Genomic DNA, 24,796 nt, shown 5'->3' on the forward strand with positions numbered 1-24,796 from the left:
CTCCTCAACTTTACATTTTAGTTCTGAGCATGCAACTTTTATATGCTAGTTTCATGTATCTCCTTTTCATGTAATAAAAGGAAAATACTATTAATGGAAAAGAACAGGAATGGGAGTTGAAGAGGAAGTTTGCCCCCCTATCACAAAAGAGAGCGTTCTTTAAGGGCATAAGAAATATCTCTCATGGTACATTCCATAGGCTACTCCTTGGATTATAGTGTTTATTGACAATGAGATCATCTAAGAACAATATTATCAAGTTCAGTAAGTTCAGGTATAAATGTTAATAAATCAGAGATATACATTTTCTGTTCCTATCATTCTGTTCCAGATGAGTCAGCAAACCAGATCTCATCCTTCTGAAAAGTGGACACGAGAAGGTACAGATGACGACTGGATCTTAGACTAAGTTACACCCTACCGCATTTAGATAAAGGAATGGAAATAAAAGTAACACCATGCGCTAGGGAGTTTGGGGTTTGGGGCAGGTAGTGGGGAAGGTGGAGGAAGATGTACAAGAGAGTAATATTCAGTCATTATTCTGGAAGAATGTATACTCCATAGTGTTACAGAAAATACTTACAATGCAATGTAAGTACTGAAACAGAGGTCTGTAAAATGTGCCATAAAGGTACAGTAGAGGGGATGAGGAATTTTATATGTATGGAGAGAATGTTAAGAAAGATTTTACAGAGGAGGTCTTAAAAGTTGAAGAGGCATTCATCAGGTAAACAACATTATTACAGGTAGAAAGAACAGGGTATTAATAGGAGAAAGGGAAACTCTTCAGGAGGCTACTGCAATAGACTAAGGGGGTGACAAGGGCAAACAGGAGAATAGGGGAGAGAAAGCTAAGAGATAATTAAAAGGTAGAATGATAGATTGAATATAAATAGTGGGGGAAAAAGAAGAGTCAAAGGTAATTCTGAGGTTTCTAGATTGGGTGATAATGTACTATTAATCAATGTAACAACTGGAATGTGTGTGTGTGTATGTATGTGTGTGTGTGTGTGTGTGTGTGTGTGTGTGTGTGTGTGTAAGAAAGATAGATGAGAAAATGCTAAGTTTGAAACACTCATGGCATAATTAGGTGGAGCTGTCCCACCGACAACTGGAAACATGCCCTGAGAGAACAGAAGTGAAGAAAAGGCAGGAGATATTTTGGGAGGCATCAGCTCATGGAAATAATGGGAAATGCTAGATATTCTCCAGAAAGACGGTGAGAAGAAAAGTCAGGATAGAACTCTGTTGGAACAATATTTTAGAAGCAAGTGTTAGACGAGCTGGGAAAGACTAAGGAGGGCGTTAAGAAATCTAGGAGAGAATACTGTTACAGAGGCCAAGGCAGGAAGACTTTTGAGAAGGGGTTATTACACAGGCAAAAAGTTGCAGATGTCACATAAGATAGGCTAAAAAGTATCTGCTAAATCTGAAGATCTGAAGGACTTCAGCTGTACTCCCTGTACTTCAAGGGAGTACAGTTTTAGTGGAGTTATGGGAATAAAAACCAGATTACAGTGGACTGAGAAAAGAATGAAAGCAGATTCAGACTGTCCTTGAAAGGACAGAAATTTTATTTTTCTGAACACTTCTATAAAAAATAGAGTATTATAACTAGGAGGTTCCTACATTTTTGAGGTCCTGTGAAAAAGGGTAGATATGAGAAGTTATTAACTCAATGCTAATTATGTTCTCTGAAGAGTTGCCATTAGAGATCCAGTTTGATCTTGGCAGCTTTGTTTTTCAAATATTTCAATCATTTTGGATGTCTTACAATGTCTTTTCTTTCACTGTCATTCTTCATTTCAACTGTGCCATCAATTTTTAAGTTACTAACTCTTGCACATTCTTATTTCAGTAAAATATGAAAACTAGGTTTAGGAAAGAGTACCAATCCTGTGAATCCCTTGACTGAAATGGATAGGAATCAGAGGGAGTGGTCAAAAGCAGCAAATGCCTTAGAGATGACAAGTTGAATAAAGACTGAAAAAAAAAAAAAAGGCTCCTTTGTTCCAATGAATGAATTGTCCATGCTCTTAGCTAAAGCCAACAACCCTTCCATTTGCGCCCTGGATCCCACACCCTCTAGCCTACTCAAAAACAAGTTTCAGCAATTCTGCCCTCTCTGGCATCACCAATTCTTTCCTCTCTACTAGATTAGCCTAATCAGCAAACAAATGTGGCATTATTACTCTTATCTGGAAACAAAACAAAAAACACACTTTCTTGATTCCACTTCATTTTTCTCCTTTCCTTTATGGACCTGACCTGAGGGTGGTATGTTCCAAGATCCCCAGTATACAGAACCCTGTTTTCTGTTCTGTCTTCCACCCACAAATTTAATGCCTTTTCTATCTTAACTAAGCACTTATCATGCACTGTGTCCATAACTTTTGCAGTTTGAGATGTGATAGCAAAACTAGCACGAATTTCTTTTTCCTTCTTCACAATTTCGCAGATAGAAGATTCATTCTCACCATAGATCTCAGCAACCTCAGCATATTACTATTTTTTTTTTTCTTTCCTTATTAAGTCAAGAACTTTCACCTTTTCACTTAAAGGAAGCACATTAGGGCTTCTCTTTGGCATATCTGAATTGCCAGCATCACTACTCTTGCGCTTTGGGGCCATTATTAAGTAAAATAAGAGTTACCTGAACACAAGCACTAAGATACTATGACAGTTCATCTGATAACAGGCAGCTACCAAGTGACTAACAGGTGGGATATGCTGGACAGAGCAATGATTCACGTCCCAGGCAGGACACGGTGGGATGGTGTGAGATTTTATCATACTATTCAGAGTGGCGGGCACTTTAAAACTTATAAACTGTTTATTTCTGAAATTTTCCATTTAATATTTTCCAACCATGGCTGACCGTGGCAGGTAACAGAAGCCATGGAAAGTGAAACCATGGATAAGGGGGTACTTACTGACTTCAATTGTTTATAGTGGAAAGAATTGTTTATAGTTATTGACTTCAATTGATCTCCCTTCATTCTTTCTTAAACCCAACCCAAAGGAGATAAGTGTTCACAACTCTTGTCAAGGCCACCAGTGACCTCCATGCTAAATCCAATGTCATTTCTCAGACCTCATCTTACCGGATCTTCCAGAAGTATTTGACACAGTTCATCTCTTCCCCTCCCTTGAAATATATTTTTTACCTGGTTTTCAGGACCCTGCACTCCTCTGTTTTTTCTGATACCTTTTCAGGTACCCCCTTGAGTCTTCTTTGCTGACTCTTCCTCTCCTCCCTGACTTGTAAATGCTGGAGTATCCCCGAGTTCCAGTGTCAGGTCTCTTCTCTTTTCTACCTACACAGTGCTCATTCGTTTGATGATCTCAACCAGTCTCACAGCCTTAAATATCAGCTCTAATATGTTGATTGACTCCCAAGTTTCTCTTTTTAGTGTAGACAGCCCCTAACTTTAGAGCCTGTATCAAGCTGCCTATTTGACATCTCTGCTTGGATAGCTAATAAGAATCTCTATTTTAAAATCTCTAAAACCGAGCTCCTAAAATTCCCTCCTCCACTTGCTCAGTTTTCCCCATCTAATTTAATGGCAATTCCATCCCTTCAGTTGCTTAAGCCAAAAATTTGGAGCTGTCTTTAACTGCTTTTTTCTCCCTTCTCACATCTCATCTGGTCTTTCAGGCAAATCCTGTTTGGCTTACCTTCAAGATATATCTAGAATTCTATACTTCTCAACACCCCCCATTCCTATTATCTTTGAAACCCACTCCAGTGAGGTTTTTGTCCCTACTACTCTGCCAAAAATACTCCTGTCAAAGTCACTAGTGAAGTTCTTTGAGTCATCATCTCTCACTTGAATTATTTTAGAACCGTAACTGGTCTTCTTGCTTTAGTCCCTGCTCCCTTCACTCTATTCTCTATATAACAGCCACAGGGATACTATTTTAAAATGTCAGATCATATCATTCCGCTCAAAATCTCCCCATGCTTTCCCACCTCACTCAGAGTAACAGTTAAAGTGCTTACTCTGACCCATAAGATCCTACACGATCTAGTCCCTTGCTACTCAAAGTACGGGCCTTACACCAGCAGCACAGGCATCATTTGGGAACTTATTAGAATGTAGAATCTCTGGCCCTAACTCAGACTTTCTGGCTCAGCGTTTGCATTTTAATAAGATGTCTAGGCAATTCATAAGTGCATTGAATTTTGAGAAACACTGATGGAGCCTATTACCCTTCCCCCGGTATACTCTGCTCCAGTCACACTGGCCTCCTGGCTATTTCTAAAAGGCAGAAACACTCCTACCTCAAGGCTTTCCCACTCACTGCTCCCTCTGCCTAGAATAATCTTCCCCCATAACTGTAGGCTAGCTAATTTACTTCCTTCAGGTTTTTATTCAAGTCACTTGTAAAGCCTTTCTGGGCCATCTTATCTAAGATGGCACCTCAAGCCCCTCCTGTCCCTCTTCCTTACTTTATTTTTTAATCCATAGTTCTTATCAATGTAGTATGCATTTTACTTATTTATCCTGTCTGTTGTCTGACTTCTGCAGTAGAATTTAAGCTCTATAGGGGTTGGGATTTTTGTCCATCTTGGTTATTGCTTAATGTCTAGTGCCTAGAATGGTGCCTGGCACATAGTAGACACTCAGAACATTTTTATTGTACAAGTTGGACTCAGCAAGTAGGCAGCTTTTAGAAAAGTTTTAGAGAATAGTTTCATCTGAATAAAGTCAGAAGGCAGATATTAATGAGTTAAGAAAGAATGCCATGGAAGGAAACAATTATAAAGTGTAGTCTGTTTTTAAAGAGCTCTAAGGAATATTAAAATAATTCATCTTAGGCATTAGCTAGCACTTCAATCTATTAGTGAATACATTTCTTCTTTGGCAAGTAATGTCTAATAGAAAAGATAAAAATTCAAGTGGAACAGAGATTTTCAGTGGAAGAGGGACTACTGCTATTAGCCCTTTTCTACATTTCTTTATATATCTGTCCAAAAATACCAAAGAAAGGAGTTGGAGTTGGGGGGAGGGGTAGGTTGGGAAGAACAGAAGTCAGCTAGAGCTCCTAGGCATCTTGAATAAAGAACCATAATTAAAAATCTAATCTTAAAACAACAACAAAAAACACTGATGTTTGGGGAAAAAATTATTTTAATATCTGTGCCAATTTAGACAGAAAATGAATTTGATTTTCGAAGCTAGCCCTGTGGCAAGTATTTCCTTAATGGTGACTATGTAATTCTCTTAACTGGGAGTCACTGATGTTTCCTAGACCCCACAGTACTGCTGTTCCAGTTCACAGGAACCAGAGCATTGCAAATGACAGCTGAATACAGATATTAAAGCAGTTTACAATGGCTCTCATTCTCTTTGCAAAGCATAACAAACGCACCTTCTAGTTTTGATATAAAACTGCCTCTTTAGCACCTCATATGTTGTCAGAAGCTGTTCTGAAGCCTAAGCAGAGGCCCAGTGTCCCAAAGCAGCTGCTTACCCAGTTGTAGCCAGATCATTACTCTCCTTGGAGCCATCTTCATCAGCAAAAAGGGGAGGCAGGGTGGAACCAGTCATCAAGGTTTCCATCTCTCTAAAAGGAAGACAGAATAAAAAAAAAATTTAATGGCTTAATTATTTCCAGTTCAAGTTGCATTAATTTAAGAGTCAGCCTTCCTTAACTTTATCACATCAGCAGCAGAATAGAAACTGACCTAAATATTTATTTTCTTGACTTGGACACATCAATTTGAACTTTATGGTTAATGGGCTTTTAACCCTGGTCTTATCAACTGACCAGACTAAAAACAGATTTTAACAACCAGGACACAGTTTGGAAAATTCCTTTTTGTTCATTCAGAATATCTTCAAAAGTATGCTTCATTTCCGGTAAAAACTGTTAAGCAGAGTAACTCAGAAGCACTGCAACCCTGAGCAAGCTATTCAGCCTCTTTGAGATACAATTTCACCATCTTAGACACAGACAAAATTGCTGACTTAACCCACAGGGTTATTGTGAAGGATTAAACTGAAAGTGCTTCATAAACAGAGAAAGGCTAAGATCGTAAGTGCTCTGAGTATTATTATATAAAGAAAGGTATTGTTATTACAGCATTACGAGTTCTTAATCCCAGATGAATCATCCTTAGATTAAATGGTGACAATCTGAGTCCTCCAAAAGGAAATAATGCAAAGGAAGTAGAGGATGGAAGGCATACTGATGTGGTTCAAAATGAAAGAAACCACACTTCCAGGTCAGAAATATGCTCCACATCACCATGATGACCAACAGTGGAAATAGCATGCACCTGGGCACAGGAAATAACTAAGTCTAATTGAAGAAAGCAAATAAATCAGAAGAACCTGAGGTTATCAGAATGAAAGGATAAAAGGACAAAGTGACAAAGAGAGTAATTTCATTTAGCATATCGCTACAAAGAAAGATTTTTCCCTTTCAAGGCTTACTACCAGGGGCTTCACCCCATATAGCTAAAAGCAGAAGCCTTCCATTCACCATGAAAATGATATTCAAACAAAACATTCAATAGTGACCCTAAACATCAGCCACTTAAGTGGAACTGCAAACCACTCAAGAAAAAAAGTGCCTCAATCACCTGGGAGAATTGAGGAACAGATTATGAAAATTCACTCAGGAGCTCCCTCAGCAGTTATTTCAGGTGCTGCTGCTAAGAGACCTAGTGAAATAGCAATTAAAAGAAAAGCACAGCAGCCCAAGCAGAGCTAGGATTCATCCCACTAAGATGGAAATACGAAGAAAATGCAGATGACAGTGATGCCATATTCTAAAATGTTCAATATAATAATTTACTTACAAAATGATAACAGTGATGATTTATTTCTTATTCTTACTTATTTTCTTGTTTTCACTTCTTTGTTACTTAGCAGACCAAATTCCATAAATAGCTTACTCTGAAAAAAATGCATCTTTGTATATTCACCACCCATTATAGTGGGAGAGCATGGAAGGCAGAGGGGAACTTCCCACTCAACCACAGAGTACGGAGTTTATTCCACATGCAGGGATACTTGCTAACTTTTCAACTCCTTCAAGAAAGGGGAGGTTACAAGGGGCTCTAACAAATACTGCAAAATTCCATTCTAGATGTTTTCTAGGATAATCTTGACACAAGTGCACTTATGTTTTACTTCACATTATGCACAGACCAGATTAGAGCCCAGGCTTTAAGGGCTGCTAACATCACCTTACACCAATATTCATTTTATCAAAAGAAAATTAATCAATTAGATGCCATATAATCTAGTTATAAACCACAAGCAAACATTCAAATAGTCAGGTATATATCCACAAACCTTAAAAGGACTCATTTAACTGGCTTCTTTCTAAAAGTCTCCTTAGAAGTAAAGGACTTTTCGAGAGCCTCAAGATTCAGCATTGGAAGCTCTTGGCATCATCCCACCTCAAAAGAAGATATATTACCTGGTGGGGGACAAATGAAGTATCTTTTCATTCACTATACCAACATGATCCTCTTAGAGTGTTTCCCAGATATCTTTAGTCATTTTTGAAATATGGGGAGGCAGCTGGACAACACAACCTTAACAACATATAAATAGATCATATAAACAAAGGAAGTTCAGAGAACACATTTCTTGTTGTTGTTGTTTTTTCCTCTTAAGTGTGTTTTACTCAATCCATATGGCTTCAGATATATTTTCTCTAGTGTTACTGAGTAGTCAGGTCCCTAAGAAATGAGTAATAAAGTGGGTGGAAGGTTAAGGGGCCAAAATCAACAAAAGAAGGAAATGAGGAAAAAGTCCAGTGAAACTCAAAGGCCTCTAAACTAGTTGGGAAAATAAAATGATTCGCAAGAATTGGCTGGGATCCTGCAAGAATCTGCTTTCATATGGTTCATGAGGGGGTGATTCAAACTGAATCACAGCTACCAAGCCACTGATTGCCAAAAGCCCTTCAGTGTAGCATCTGTGCCTGATAATGTCCCAGTACAGAGGTCACACTAAACTCTGAAATTCTATGCAAAGCACTTAAGAAATGTAATGAATGCTGCTCTGGAAGGGGAAAGAAGAGATATATGTACAAAGGCAAGGCAATATACAAGTTTGGTTTTCCACTGCAGTTTACAGAAACAGGTATATCATGCAGATGTTTTCTTGCAGAAGGGATTCACCCAGTGAAGGCTTCCACCTGGAGGTAAGTGGTATTACCTTGGGGCTTACACTTTGAGCCAAGCCAGTGAAGGCTTCCACCTGGAGGTAAGTGGTATTACCTTGGGGCTTACACTTTGAGGACTGTAACTTTGGAAACTCAAAAATCCCCTCTAACACTAATTGCTCGCTGAAAACATTGATGTATAAAACAGAGTGACAATTTAAGATATTTTAATAACAGTTATAAAAATTGTAATAAAAATTATATTAAGCCATTAATCATAATCAGAACATTTTTTTGGGCCAGAATAAGGGCACTCAGGTGTAGCTTAAGAAATCTTCCTCAACTAAGATTGTTCTAGTAACCTTTCCCAACAAAAGGGATGATCTCACCAATGAGACTATATTATTCCAAATGTGTTGGACAGTGCTGAAAGTATAATTTATACTTCTGTTTTCTGGGGTTGGCTCTTTTCAGGTACCCTTTCCCCACTTTACATATGTTAATCCCACTTCATTAAGCCCTCTCATGGAGATGCAACATATTCCTTCCCTACCACACCATCCCCAACAGTACACCTCAGAGTTGAGAGGTAGGATTCTGCCCTCATTTTTCCATACTACAACCTTTATGCAAAATTTCCAGTTCCTTTAAAAGTCATGTTAATTCGCTATACCAATCTCTGATCATTACCTCCTATCATTTTGGTTCTACTACAACTGACCTTTAACCACACAAACCTCTATTTGTCGACTCTTGATTTTCCCTTCTCTGTCTAGCTTAGATTCTGTGGCTGCATTTCAAATATTTTTTTGCCAACACTCTCAATTCCTTTGCCATGTTGTTCTTCTATACCCTGGATGTAGATCAACTCTGAGTTTTAGCTCAACATGGTGTTGGAGAAAAATCACAAAATAAAGGGTGCTACTATAAATTTATGGTATCAACTATAGCTGGGCCCACAATGCTCTCAGCTGTCATTTTACATGTTCTTAGGTTATCAACTGCCACATTAGCTCTGTCAAAATTTCCAATCAAATCAAACCTAACTCACTCAAACCCTCCTGAATATTCAGGCTCATCTCTTCAAACTTCTCATTCCTGACTCACACCAAAACCATCCTAAGTAGTTATATTTTAAAAATATATAATTTATATACCATAAAATTTATTCCTAATTTAAGTTATACAGTTCAGTGGCTTTCATATATTTACAGGGTGACTTTCACATATTCCTACCAACACCATAATTGATTTTACAACATTTTCATCATCCCTAAAAGAAACTCGGTACCCATTAGCAGTCACTGCCCATTCCCCCCTCCCCCTAGGCCCAGGTAATCACTAATCTGCCTTCTGTCTTTATAGATATACATATTCTTAACATTTCATATAAATTTAATCATATTCTCTGACCTTTTGTGTCTGGCTTCATTCACTTAGCATAAAGTTTTCAAGGTTCATCACATTTTAGCATGTATCAGTATTTCATATCTTTTCATGGATAAATAATACCACATTTTGTTTATCCATTCAAAGACTGATAGACTTGGGTTGTTTGTATTTTTTGTCTATAGTGAATAATGCTGCTTAAGAACATTTGTGTACAGTTTTTGTGTGGACATGTTTTCAATTTTCTTAGGCCTATACCTAGAAATGGAATTGCTGGGTCATATGATAACTCCATGTTTAACATTTTAAGGAACTGCCAAACTGTTTTCAAAGCACCTGCACCATTTTACATTCCCACTAGCAAAGTATGAGATTTCCAAATTCCCCATACCCTTACCACACTTTTTAGGAGTGCTAAAGAAATATCAATTCTACCCTCCTCCAGCTTTCCACATGGGCTAAGGGAAATACAGAACTCCAGCCCACTTCAGCCATCCTGTCCCACTGAAAGGGGGAAAAAACTAAGAAGCACCGGTAAAGTTTATAGTCCAGGAGGCACAGGCTCACCAAAAGACTGTGACCTAATCATAGTACTACAGAATGCTTCTCCTCCCCTCACACCTTACCACTACATCACTAAAGGCCTATATACCACAGTTCCTTTCACCCAGGACATCATTTCTACCTTTCAACAAAAATTTACAAGGCATACTAAAAGCCAAAAAACGATTTGAAGAGACTGAACAAGGATTAGAACCAGAGTAAGATACACCATGGTTTTTATTTCTTAACTTTAAAAAAATTGAAATACAGTTGGCTTACAATATTATATTAGTTTCAAGTGTATAATATAGTGATTAATATTTTTCTAGATTATACTCCATAAAAAGTTATTATAAAATATTGGCTATACTCCTGTGGTATAATAGTACATCCTTGTAATTTATTTATTTTAGACCTAGTAGTTTGTACCTCTTAATTCCCTTCACCTATTTTAGTCCTTCCCACCCATTCTTCCCTCTGGTAACCACTAGTTTGCTACCTGTATCTGTAAGTCTGTTTCTGTTTTGTTATACTCATTTGTTTGTTTCATTTAAAAAATTCTACATATAAGTGAAAACATACAGTATTTGCCTTTCTCTGTCTCACTTATTTCACTAAGCATAATACCCTCTAGGTCCATCCATGTTGTTGCAAGTGGCAAAATTCCATTTTTTTTTAAAGACTGAGTAATATTCCATTATATATATATAGCACATCTTCTTTATCCATTCATTTGTTGATGGACACTTAGGATGCTTGGCTATTATAAATAACGCTGCTATGAATGTTGGGGTGCATATATCTTTTCAAATTAGTGTTTTCGTTTTCTTCAAATAAATACCCAGGAGTGGAACTCCTGGATTTCATGGTAGTTCTGCTTTTAATTTTTGAGAAAACTCCATACTGTTTTCCATAGTGACTATTCCAATTTACATTCCTACCAACAAAGTGCTAGGGTTCTCTTTTCTCCACATCCTTGTCAACATTTATTATTTCTTGTCTTTTTGACGACAGCCATTCTGACAGGTGTGAGGTGATATCTCACTGTGGTTTTGATTTGCATTACCCTGATGATTAGTGATATTGAGCATCTTTTCATGTGTCTGTTGGCCATCTGTATGTCTTCTTTGGAAAAATGCTTATTTAGGTTCTCTGCTCATTTCTAAATTGGGCTTTTTTTTTTTTTTTGATATTGAGTTGTATGAGTTCTTTTTATATATTTTGGATATTAACCCCTTAACAAACATATCATTTGTAGATATCTTCTCCCATTCAGTAGGCTGCCTTTTCATTTTGTGGATGGTTTTCTTTCCCACACAAAAGTTTTTAAGTTTGATTAGGTCCCATCTATTTATTTTTGGTTTTGTCTCCCTTGCCTGAGGAGAAAGATCCAAAAAAAAAAAAATCACTAAGACCAATGTCAAAGAGCCCACTGTCTACGTTTTCTTCTAGGAGTTTTATAGTTTCACGTCTTACATTTAGGTGTTTAATCCATTTGAGTTTATTATTGCATATGGTGTGAAAAAATGTTCTAATTTCATTCTTTTACATATAGCTGTCCAGTTTCCCCAAACCACTTATTGAAGAGCCTGTCTTTTCCTCATTGTATATTCTTGTCTCCTTTGTCACAGATTAATTTACCATATTTGTGTGGGTTTATTTCTGGGCTTTCTATTCTGTTCCATTGATCTATGTGTCTGCGTTTGTGAAAGTACCATATTGTTTTGATTACTGTAGCTTTGTAGTATAGTCTGAAGTCAGGCAGCATGATACCTCCAGCTTTGTTCTTTTTTCTCAAGACTGCTTTGGCTGTTCAGGGTCTTCTGTGGTTCCATATAAGTTTTAGGATTATTTGTTCTAGTTCTGTTACAAATGTCATGGGTATTTTGATAGGAATTGTATTAAATCTGTAGACTGCTTTGGGCAGTATGGTCATTTTAATAATTTTAATCCTTCCAATCCATGAACATGGAATATCTTTCCATTTATTTGTATCATCTTCAGTTTCCTTCATGAATGTCTTACAGTTTTTGGAATACAGGTCTTTCACCTCCTTGGTTAAATATATTCCTAGGTATTTTATTCTTTTTGATGCAATTGTAAATGGTATTGTTTTCTTGATTTCTCTTTCTAAAGTTCATTATTAATGTAAAGAAATGCAACAGATTTCTGTATATTAATATCGTACCCTACACTTGACTGAATTAATTTATTAGTTCTAATATTTTTTTTGGTGGGGTTGTTAGGGTTTTCTATATATAGAATCATGTCATCTGCAAATAGTGACAGTTTTACTTCTTCCTTTCCAATTTGGATGCCCTTTCTTTTTCTTGTCTGATTTCTGTGGCTAGGACTTCCAATATAAATTAAATAGAAATGGTGAGAGTGTGCATCCTTGTCTTGTTCCTGATCTTAGAGGAAAAGCTTTCAACATTTCAACACTGAGTATGATACTAGCTGTGGGTTTGTCATAAGTGGCCTTTATTATGTTAAGGTACGTTCCCTCTATACCCATTTGTTGAGAGTTTTTAATCATGAATTTTGTCAAATGCCTTTACTGCATTTTTAAGCTGATCATGATTATCTTCCATTTTGTTAATATGGTGTAACATATTGATTGATTTGTGAATAGTGAACCATCCCTGCATCCCTGGAATAAATCTCACTTGATCATGATGTATAATCCTTTTTACATATTGTTGATTCAGTCTGCTAGTATTTTGTTGAGGATTTTTCCATCTATGTTCATCAGGGATACTGTCCTGTATTTTTCTTTCTTTGTAGTGTCTCTGTCTGGTTTGGGTATCAGGGTAATGCTGGCCTTGTAGAATGAGTTAGGGAGTGTTCCCTCCCCTTCAATTTTTTGGAATAGTTTGGATAGACATTAACTCTTCTTTAAATGTTTTGTAGACTTCCTCTGTGAAGCCATCTGGTCCTGGACTTTTAATTGTTGGGAGTTTTTAATTACTGATTCAATTTCAATACTAGTGATCGGTCTGTTCAGATTTTCTACTTCGTCCTGATTCAGTCTTGGAAGAGTGTATGTTTGTATGAATTTATCCATTTCTTTGAGGTTGTCCAATTTGTCACTGTATAGCTGTTCATAGTATTCTCCTAGGGTTGTTTGTATTTCTGTAATATCAGTTGTAACTTCTCCTCTTTCATTTCTAATTTTGTTTATTTGGGCCCACTTTCTTTTTTGCTTAATGAGTCTGGCTAAGGGGTTATCAGTTTTGTCTATCTTTTCAAAAAGCCAGATCTTAGTTTCATTGATCTTTTCTATTGTTTTTTGTTTTCGTTTTGTTATTTTGGTATTTTCACTATGATCTTTTTTGTTTCCTTCCTTCTGCTGACTTTGGGCTTTGTTCTTCTTTTTCTAATTCCTTTAGGTGGAAACTTAGGTTGGTTGTTTGAGATTTTTCTTGTTTCTTGAGGTAGGCCTTGAATTGCTATAAACTTAACGCTTAGAAATGCTTTTGTTGCATCCCATAGATTTTAGAAAGTTGTATTTCTATTTTCATTTGTCTCAAGGTATTTTCTAATTTCCTCTTTGATTTCTTCATTGACCCATTGGATTTTTTGGTAGCATGTGGCTTAGTCTTCTCCTGTGCAGAGGGTCAGCACCGCTAACACCCATGTTGTTCAACTGTATATAAAATTTAATTGCTTTTCTATATACTAGCAATGAACAAGTGAAATTTGAAATTAAAAACACATTACCATTTATATTAGCACCCCCCCCAACAAATGAAATACTTAGGTATAAATCTAACAATATTTTACAAGATCTCTATGAGGAAAACTACAAAACTCAGATGAAAGATATCAAAGAAGGACAAAATAAATGAAAAAAATATTCTGCGTTCACGGGTAGGAAGACTCAATATTGTCAAGATGTCAGTTCTTCACAGTTTGAGCTTTACATTCAACTCAATCCCAAAAAAATCCCAGCAAGTAATTTTGTGGATATCAATAAACTGATTCTAAAGTTTATATGGAGAGGCAAAAGACTCAGAATAGCCAAGTAAATATTGAAGGATAACAACAAAGTTGAAGGACTGACACTACCCAACTTCAAGACTTCCTATTAAGCTACAATAATCAAGACAGTGTGTATTTGGGAAAGAAAAGACAAATAAATTATTGAAACAGAATAGAGATCCTAGCTAGAAATAAACCTATATAAATACAGTCAACTGATCTTTGACAAAGGAGCAAAGGCAAAACAATGAAATAAAGATAGTCTTTCAACAAATGGTGCTGGAACAACTGGACATCCATATGCAAAACAAATAAACAAACAAAAACAACTTGAAACAGACCTGACACCCTTCACAAATATTAACTCAAAATGCATCATAAACCTAAATTTAAAATTTTAAAACTATAAAATTCTTATAAGACAATATAGGAGAAAAATCTAGATGACTTTGGGTATGATTATGAATTTTTAGATATAACACCAAAGGCACAATCTGTGAAAGAACTGATAAGCTGGATTTCATTAAAATGAAAAACTTTTGCTCTGTGAAAGACAATGTCAAGAAAATGAGAAGATAAGCTGTAGATGTGAAAAAAGTATTTGCAGAAGATACATCTGATAAAGAAATTTATCCAAAATATACACAGAACTCCTAAAACTCATCAATAAGGAAATGAACGACCCAATTAAAATATGGGCCAAAGACCTGAACAGACTCCTCAACAATGCATATGTACAGATGACAAATAGCATATGAAAAGATGTTTAATATCATGTCAGTTGGGAATTGAAAATTAAAACAATGAGATACCACTACACATCTATTAGAACTGTTAAAATGCAAAACACTGTCAACACCAAATACTGGCTAGGATATGGAGCAACAGGAGATCTTATTCATTATTGGTAGAAATGAATGCAAAATGGTACAGCCACTAAAGAAGACCATTTGGTAGTTTCTTATAAAACTACTCATACTCTTACCAGCAACTGGGTTCTTTGGTATTTATCCAAAGGAATTAAAAAGTTATGTCCATACAAAAACCTGCACATGGATGTTTATAGCAGCTTTATTTATAATGTCAAAATTTGGCCACAACTGAGACATCCTTCAGTAGGTGGGTGGATAAACAAACTGTGGTACACCCAGATAATGGAATACTATTCAGTGCTAAAAAGAAGTTACCAAGCCAAGAAAGAACATGGAGAAAACTTAAATGCATAATACAAACAGAAAAAAGCCAATCTGAAAAGGCTACGCAGTGTATGATTCCAATATCACTACATTCCAGATAAGGTAAAACTATGGAGACAGTAAAAAGATGAATGATTGGGAGGGGTTAGGGGGGACGCAGGAGTGAAAAGGCAGAACACAGAGGATTTTTAGGGCTGTGAAACTATTCTGCATGACACTAGAATAAGAGATATATGTCATATATTTGTCAAATCCCATAGAAGTTACAACATCAAGAGTGAACCCTAATGTAAACTATGGAATTGGGTGATTATGTGTCAATGTAGGCTTATTAACTATAACATATGTACCACTCTGGTAGGGGATGTTAAGAGTGGGGAAGGGGGCTTCCCTGGTGGCGCAGTGGTTGAGAGTCTGCCTGCCGATGCAGGGGACACAGGTTCGTGCCCCGGTCTGGGAAGATCCCACATGCCACGGAGCAGCTGGGCCCGTAAACCATGGCCGCTGAGCCTGTGCGTCCGGAGCCTGTGCTCCGCAACGGGAGAGGCCACAACAGTGAGAGGCCAGCATACTGCAAAAAAAAAAAAAAAAAAAAAGAGTGGGGGAGATTGTACACATATGGGGACATGGAGTATATGGGAACTCTGTACTTTCTGCTTAATTTTGCTGTGAACCTAAAACTGCTCTAAAATATAAAGTTTATTAATTTTAAAATTAATTTATTATAATTATACAAGTTATTGTAAGATAGCCCTGAAGTTGAGGAATAAATACAACTGATTTTTATATGCATGCAATTTAACAGGAGCAAGTGAAAGAAGGCGGCTTACTACAGAATGATCTACCAGCTGTGAACATTTAGCTAAGAGCATTAAGCAGGCTGTGGGCATTAATCAATATGTTTTACAGAGGAAACAAGAACACTGGCTAATCCCCAGGCAGTTAACTGGGGTTCATTAAGAACTCTCTAACTGTAGGTTTTGATATGGGAGATGAGGGGGCAAAAGATAAGGCTAGGTAATTTGGTGGTAATTAAGTACTTACTTTTTGGGGGATGGGTAGGATCGGGGAGATAATTAGAGTTTAAGGCTTAGGGTTGTTTCAGTACCTAAGAAGGGCATAGAGGTGTGTGTTTGGCTGGGTGTTGGAGGGAGTGAGCATAAAATGTGGCTCTCTATTCCTAGAATCTAGAGCCCAGGCTCCTGTAACCATGACTACTGTTAATTTTTAAAAATGTAGTAGGCTAGTCTAAGAACTAAATAATAGAGAAACTGATTCATTCATTCAACAAGTATTTATTGGGTATCTAACACTGTAGGCACTTTATATGTACTGGGGATATAGCAGCAATCAAAACAGGCAAAAGTCCCCACCCGTACTGAGTTCAGTATAATGGGATACAGACAAAATAAGTAAAATGAATAATGTTACATAGTGATAAGTACAAAGAAAAAAAGAGAGCAAGGAAAGAGCCCAGGAAGAGTTCAAGGGAAGAGGGTTCTGGAATTTTAAATAGAGGCCAGGAAAGGCTTTACTGAGGTAACCTTTGGGGAAAGACCTAAAGGAAATGAAGAGCTGTGCACACGTGTGAGGACAGAGTGGTCCAGGCAGTGGGAACACATGCAAGGTGTACACTTGGTATGATTGAAGGAGGCAGCAAATCTGGCTGGATTGAAATAGGGGCAAAAGTAGTAGATGATGCTGACTGCTATAGGGGCCCAGACCATATATGACTTTGTAAATCATAGTAAAGACTGGCCTTTACCCTGAGATGCAAAGCCACTAGAACATTCTGAGTAGATAAGGCATGGAATCAACCATTTTTATAAGATCACCATGGCTGCAGTTTTGAGAACAGAATGAAGGGTGAAGAGGGTCAAGGGTAGAAGTAAGGAGATCACTTAGGAATCTATTGCAGTAATCCATCTGAAAGTTGATGGTGGATTGGATCAACAGTGGTAGTACTGGAGGTGATGAGAAGCAGTCAGATTCTTGATATATTTTTAAGGTAAAGCCAATTTCTCAGTTCAAAATAACTGGAAAAAAAATTAGGAATAGAATCTAACTGTGGCCTGCATATATATATATAGTTTTTTTGCGGTACGCGGGCCTCTCACTGTTGTGGCCTCTCCCGTTGCGGAGCACAGGCTCCGGACGCGCAGGCTCAGCGGCCATGGCTCACAGGCCCAGCTGCTCCGCGGCATGTCGGATCTTCCCGGACTGGGGCACGAACCCGTGTTCCCTGCATCGGCAGGCGGACTCTCAACCACTGCGCCACCAGGGAAGCCCGGCCTACATATATTTTAACTGCAGTTTTATAACCTGTTTAGTGATAAAGCTATACTGACAATATATTACTTCCAATATTTTGTAGTTAAATATAGTGTTTTTGGGGGGGCCATAAAGGAAATAATCAAGCCTCTTTTGAAGGCAAATGCTCGCAGAATTTATATTTGAACAACAAACATTTGTTGAGTACCTTTACGTGTGACTAAGATCGTGCCTGGTGTCAAGTGGTGTGTGCTGTTATTCTCCTTGGTCTAGAGACACTGTTTTCAGACGAGAATGATAAGCGGGAAGAAGATGCCAGGGTTAGAAACAAACATAAATCTTCTATCGTTGTTTATGATTTTTTGAAGTGAGAGTTTTGCAAACTTTTGAGTTAGGTATTTTCTAAAAAATATAGAAGTACTAGATCATCAAAAGAAACTGGGCACAGTTTAGATTTCTTTTGAGATAGTTTGATCCCTGTACATGCATTTTTTTCTTCTCAGTGGACTCTTGATGGAGAATTGTTACCATCAGGACACAAAATATGTTGTGAAAAAGAAAATAACCCTGAACATCTAGACATAGTGTTTTGTATCAGGTTAAAGCACTGTGATAACACAGAGAAAATAAGAAACATTTTCCTCTGCCAAAGCAAATCTGTCACTTTACAAGCAGGGTGTTGCCTTTTGAGGTCACAGTCCACATATTTGGCTTTTTCATGGTGACTGTTGGTCCCAAGTTGCCCTTCCTATACAACATATTCAAGCACTGCTTTTATTATTAGTAAACAGATAACTGCCCAAGTAAGAAACTTCTGGACTAATGCCGGAAATGAGTTAAAGTAATCCAATAAAATTTGGGTGTACTTCCTTAGTGTAGAGTACTTTCCCAAACAATTTCCTGGGACACTAGGGTACTATGAAACAGTAAAAGGTAGGTAGGTGTGTATGAGGTAGGGGAGGAGAAGTGAGAGAGGGGAACTTCCTACTCCATTTAGGAAGCCACATGATATATATTTTTTCACTCACTTCTTAGTGATTCTCATGGAGGTTATATCAGAAAAGAGGAATTTTATGTTTACCAAGAGGGAAATGAATTTTGATAAAGCAATGCTTTTCACAGTTTACTACATGTCACTGTATTAGGCATCAAAGACACAGAGGTAATTAAGATTAAGAAGAAATTCTTGTCCTTTAGAGTTCATAATCTATTGGGGCACAGACGGGCAAACAGTAAAAAAAAATTGCAAAGGCTGTAGTAGCTGATGTGTGTAAAGTTACTTACTTACTTATTTATCTATTTAAATATATGAGAAAACAGGGAAGAAATACAGATGAATTATATAGATGGGGTGACCAGCTAAGATAACTGCTAATGACCGTAGTGAATTCACAGAGCATTCGAGATCTGAAGGAAACAGAAACTACTAACTGAGTAAATCCTGAGAAGGAACACTTAGCTCAGGGTACTTACATGTTTAGAATCCAGACTCATATTCAGAAGGCAGATGGTATTCATTTCTAGTTCTTAAACAAAATTATTTAAGCCTGGAGTCTGAGAAAGCTATATATGAGAAAGCAGAAGCAACAAAGGTCTCTAGTATCTTGACCCAAACAAAAACTTAATAGTTAACAGTTCTAGGGCAAGGGTCCTTACTGGTTCAAGGAACATTGCTCCTCTATTTTCTTATGTTTTACACTGCTTTCTTCAGCTCAAACTTACAGCTGTGAAACAACACTGCAAAGAAGAGATGGAAAGGATGTTCTTTTCTGCTACAGTCAATAATTCCCAAACCTTTTACCCTTCCAAATCTGATGAATACTAAAAGTAAAAGATGATGTTTAAGGAAAGTCAGAGATCACTTATAAAAACTAAAGTGTAATAAAAGGAAATAGATCCCAAAGGTTCTTCATTTTAATCAACTTTATTTTAATCAATCAATTTAATTTAATACAAAGTAAATTCTCTTCCTAGGGAGAATTCCTAAAAGAAAAAACAGAGAGCTCTGGATAGTAAGGAAGTTTTACTTTAGTCAAAAGTTGAAGACAGGGCTTCCCTGGTGGCGCAGTGGTTGGGAGTCCGCCTGCCGATGCAGGGGACACGGGTTCATGCCCAGGTCCGGGAGGATCCCACATGCTGTGGAGTGGTTAGGCCCGTAAGTCATGGCCGCTGAGCCTGCGCGTCCGGAGCCTGTGCTCCGCAACGGGAGAGGCCACAACAGTGAGAGGCCCGCGTACCGAAAAAACAAAACAAAACAAAACAAAAAAACTCTCCAGAAAGTGGGCATAGAGGGAACCTACCTCAACATAATAGGGGCCATATATGACAAACCCACAGCAAACGTCATTCTCAATGGTGAAAAACTGAAAGCATTTCTTCTAAGATCAGGAAGAAGAAAAGGACGTCCACTCTCACTATTATTCAACATAGCTTTGGAAGTCCTAGCAATCAGAGAAGAAAAAGAAATAAAAGGACTACAAATTGGAAAAGAAGAAGTAAAACTGTCACTGTCTGCAGATGACATGATACTATACATAGAGAATCCTAAAGATGCCACCAGAAAACTACTAGAGCTAATCAATGAATTTGGTAAAGTTGCAGGATACAAAATCCATGCACAGAAATCTCTTGCATTCCTATACACTAACGATGAAAAATCTGAAAGAGAAATTAAGGAAACACTGCCATTTACCACTGTAACAAAAAGAATAAAATACCTAGGAATAAATTTACCTAGGGAGACAAAAGACCTGTATGCAGAAAACTATAAGACACTGATGAAAGAAATTAAAGATGAAACAAACAGATGGAGAGATATACCATGTTCTTGGACTGGAAGAATCAACATTGTGAAAATGACTATACTATCCAAAGCAATCTACAGAATCAATGTAATCCCTATCAAATTACCAATGGCATTTTTTACAGAACTAGAACAAAAAATCTTAAAATTCGTATGGAGACACAGAAGACCCTGAATAGTCAAAGCAGTCTTGAGGGAAAAAAGCGGAGCTGGAGGAATCAGACTCCCTGACTTCAGACTATACTACAAAGCTAAAGTCATGAAGACAATATGCTACTGGCACAAAAACAGAAATACAGATGAATGGAAGAGGACAGAAAGCCCAGAGATAAACCCACACACCTATGGTCAACTAATCTATGACAAAGGAGGCAAAGATATACAATGGAGAAAAGACAGTCTCTCCAGTAAGTGGTGCTGGGAAAACTGGACAGCTACATGTAAAAGAATGAAATTAGAACACTCCCTAACACCATACACAAAAATAAACTCAAAATGGATTAAAGACCTAAATGTAAGACCGGACACTATAAAACTCTTAGAGGAAAACATAGGAAGAACACTCTTGGACATAAATCACAGCAAGATCTTTTTTGATCCACCTCCTAGAGTAATGGAAATAAAAACAAAAATAAACAAATGGGACCTAATGAAACTTCAAAGCCTTTGCAAAGCAAACTACAAAGAAGATGAAAAGACAACCCTCAGAAGGGGAGAAAATATTTGCAAACGAATCGACAAAGGATTAATCTCCAAAATATATAAACAGCTCATGCAGCTCAATATTAAAAAAACAAACAACCCAATCCAAAAATGGGCAGAAGACCTAAATAGACATTTCTCCAAAGAAGACATACAGATGGCCAAGAAGCACATGAAAAACTGCTCAACATCACTAATTATTAGAGAAATGCACATGAAAGCTACAACGAGGTATCACCTCACACCAGTTAGAATGAGCATCATCAGAAAATCTACAAACAACAAATGCTGGAGAGGGTGTGGAGAAAAGGGAACCCTCTTGCACTGTTGGTGGGAATGTAAATTGATACAGCCACTATGGAGAACAGTATGGAGGTTCCTTAAAAAACTAAAAGTAGAATTACCATATGACCCAGCAATCCCATTACTGGGCGTATACCCTGAGAAAACCATAATTCAAAAAGATACATGCACCCCAATGTTCATTGCAGCACTATTTACCACAGCCAGGACATGGAAGCAACCTAAATGCCCATCAACAGATGAACAGATAAAGAAGATGTGGTATATATATACAATGGAATATGACTCAGCCATAAAAAGGAATGAAATCGGGTCATTTGTAGAGATGTGGATAGATCTAGAGACTGTCATACAGAGTGAAGTAAGTCAGAAAGAGAAAATCAAAGATCGTATATTAATGCATATATGTGGAACCTAGGAAAATGGTACAGATGAACCGGTTTGCAGGGCAGAAATTGCGACACAGATGCAGAGAACAAACGTATGGACACCAAAGGGGGAAAGTGGTGGTGGTGGTGGTGGTGGTGTGATGAATTGGGAGATTGGGATTGACATATATACACTAATATGTATAAAATGGATAACTAATAAGAACCTGCTCTATAAAAAAAAAAAATTAAATTAAAAAAAAAGACACATGCACCCCAATGTTCATTGCAGCACTATTTACAATAGCCAGGTCATGGAAGCAACCTAAATGCCCATCAACAGACAAATGGATAAAGAAGATGTGGTACATATATACAATGGAATATGACTCAGCCATAAAAAGGAACGAAATTGGGTCATTTGTAGAGACATGGATGGATCTAGAGACTGTAATACAGAGTGAAGTCAGAAAGAGAAAAACAAATATCTTATATTAATGCATATATGTGGAACCTAGGAAAATGGTACACGTGAACCGGTTTGCAGGGCAGAAATAGAGACACAGATGTAGAGAAGAAATGTATGGACACCAAACGGGGAAAGTGGTGGTGGTGGGGTGGTGTGATGAATTGGGATTGACATATATACACTAATATGTATAAAATGAATAATTAATAAGAACCTGCTATATTAAAAAAAGTAACGGATACATAAGATTGGAAGGAAACACACCCAAATGCTCAGAGTAGTAATGTTTTAGGATGATGAAATTATGAGTAATTACTTTCCAATCTTTGTTTTTACTCCCTAACATTCAGTAATATGGTTGTGTTACTTTAAAGAAAGAGGAAAGTACCATAAAAAATCACAGACCTTTTAAACTTCAATTTTAATTTCACATGCAATACTTTCTTTTTATGAATACACTTTCTTTTTAAAACTTTTTACTACACATAGAACTAAAATTCCTTTTGACCAGACTCTTCCCATTTTCCTCTCCAGAAAATATACTACCTTATTGCTGAAAGGAGCCTTAGAGATAATTTCTAGTGATAAATTCATTGTCTCGCTCTCTCAAATCAGAATGAGCCCTTCAGGACAGAGAAGAGTAAACATGTCTAGCAGGAAGAGTATGACAGCACAGTTTATAAACTTTGTGTTTTATATTAAAAAATTCATTTAAATTCTGCATTCAATTTTATAAAACAGTGTTTATTCTAAAGCAAAAATAAATGTTTGAAACTATAGGAGAGCAGGAAAAGGATAATGTACTCTCAAGACAACAATATATTTCCCTATGAATGCATTACCATGTGGCACAGGTTAGGTTCATCTTCCTGACAGATACCTGACAACTTTCAATACTGAGAGAAAAAGAAGTGCCGTGACTTCCTTCCTACTTCTCTACCATACAGCAATAGAATGAGTAATTGTTATTATTGGCTAGAACTATAGGTTAACTCAATTTATATCCTGTTAACCTTCCAGATAAAATGACATGACAATACACTGCAAATATCATACAAAAATCCCATTTAATTATGGGAAAACAGACCATGACCATGAAATTAATATGGTTTGGCATTTCCTTAAAAGGTTTAATTCTGAAAACTACAACATACCTGAGGTTGATAAATGTACATTCTCATGGCACTGGTAGGAAAAGTAACAAGCTGTTTATGAGTAAATAGTCATTTTACTTCTTGCTAATATATCTTGAGATATACCTCAAATATAGTATACTTGATCCATCTTTAATTCCACTGTCATCTCTTTTCCTTCAGAAATTTGACTCCAAATCTGGCTTACATGAAAAAGCTCATCATTACAATGTTTTCCCACAGAGGCATTTTCTCTGGAGGTATTTATTTTTATTACAAAGTCTCTCCAAATATCTAATTTGGCTCTTTGTGTTTAGTAACATTAGAATATTTAAAAGACAAAATTAGTAACTTAAAATCAAGATGTACCAATGTGAGCTATGAGGAAGAAGAACAATTGCAGTTTTCTACAACAAACTCACTCAAATTTGGGGGGAGGAAGAACCAAAGCATTTCAAATTTTTGATAAAGGATTATGTGCTATGTAAACTACAGGGAGGTAACCCGAGGCAGTAGGAAGTTACTTCTGAACTGAAGTCAGGAAGTCTGAGTCTGAGTTCAGGCATGACACCAACTAGCTATGTCTTCTGCGATCATGAAACCATTCTGGCTTAAGTTTCTTCATCTGTTAATGAAGGACAAGATCAGTTCTAAATTTGTTTAGATGTAAGACCATGACAGAACACCATGAAATAGTACTGTTAATTAAATGATATGAACTAGAAACAACTTTACAAACTAGCAGAAAATAGAAATATATTAAAAGTTCACTATAAACTCATAACCATGAACTGTACATACACAGACACAGAGTTTTCTAAGCACAGGATGCATTTCTGAATTCTTCTGTTAATATTTATTTGCTATCTGGGAAGGAGTCATGGTTAATATTGCAGGCTCTGAAATCAGACTGCCTGAATTCAAATCCCACCTTTTATTTTTTAGTTGTGGAACGTGAGCAAGTTAGTTAATGTCTCTGAAGCTAAGTTTTCTCATCTGTAAATGAGGATAGTAATAGTAGATACTATGGGAGTTATTTGAATAATCAATCAATCCATGTAAAGCAGGTAGTATGGTGTCCATCACAAGTAAGAGCCTAGTAACGATAATAGAAGTAATATTAGCACACATATATTGAGTGTTTACTAAGTATCAGGCAGTATTCTAAGGGTTTACATGTATTACCCCATTTAATCCTCACAACTACCACATGAGATAGATACTATCATTAGCCTCTATTTTATAGTGAACAAACCGATCCATAGAGAGACATTAAGTAACTTGCCCAAGTTAACTGTGACAGTCATTATTATGGCTATTCACAAATATTTTAGCTCTCCTTTCAGGAAGTGTAAGATTACACTTCCTCACAACCTCTGAAATTAGGCAAGGTTGATGGAACTCACAGGGTCAACTCATAGTGGCACATGATACTTCTAGGCAGAAAGTTTAAGAGTCCAAAAGCAATTTTCCATGTTTCCCTTCCCCTATTACAGTGCTCATGAAAG

General features: G+C 37.0%; 1 protein-coding gene across 2 annotated transcripts in view; it reads right to left on the bottom strand.

The window, feature by feature from the left end:
- Positions 1 to 24,796, bottom strand: part of HMG20A (high mobility group 20A) — a 66,099-nt gene that overhangs the window by 19,414 nt on the left and 21,889 nt on the right. Inside the window, exons 2-3 of one of the 2 annotated variants that reach the window (XM_082839852.1) lie at positions 7,311 to 7,437; positions 5,479 to 5,571 (exon numbers count right to left, since the gene is read on the bottom strand). In XM_082839852.1, the coding sequence (XP_082695978.1) occupies positions 5,479 to 5,567 (89 nt within the window). In that variant the 5' untranslated portion in view covers positions 5,568 to 5,571; positions 7,311 to 7,437. The remainder of the gene's footprint in view (positions 1 to 5,478; positions 5,572 to 7,310; positions 7,438 to 24,796) is intronic. The other variant, XM_082839851.1, reaches the window with a different exon arrangement.

The sequence above is a fragment of the Leucopleurus acutus genome, assembly GCF_964270905.1.
Source record: "Leucopleurus acutus genome assembly, chromosome: 1".
NCBI lineage: Eukaryota > Metazoa > Chordata > Mammalia > Artiodactyla > Delphinidae > Leucopleurus > Leucopleurus acutus.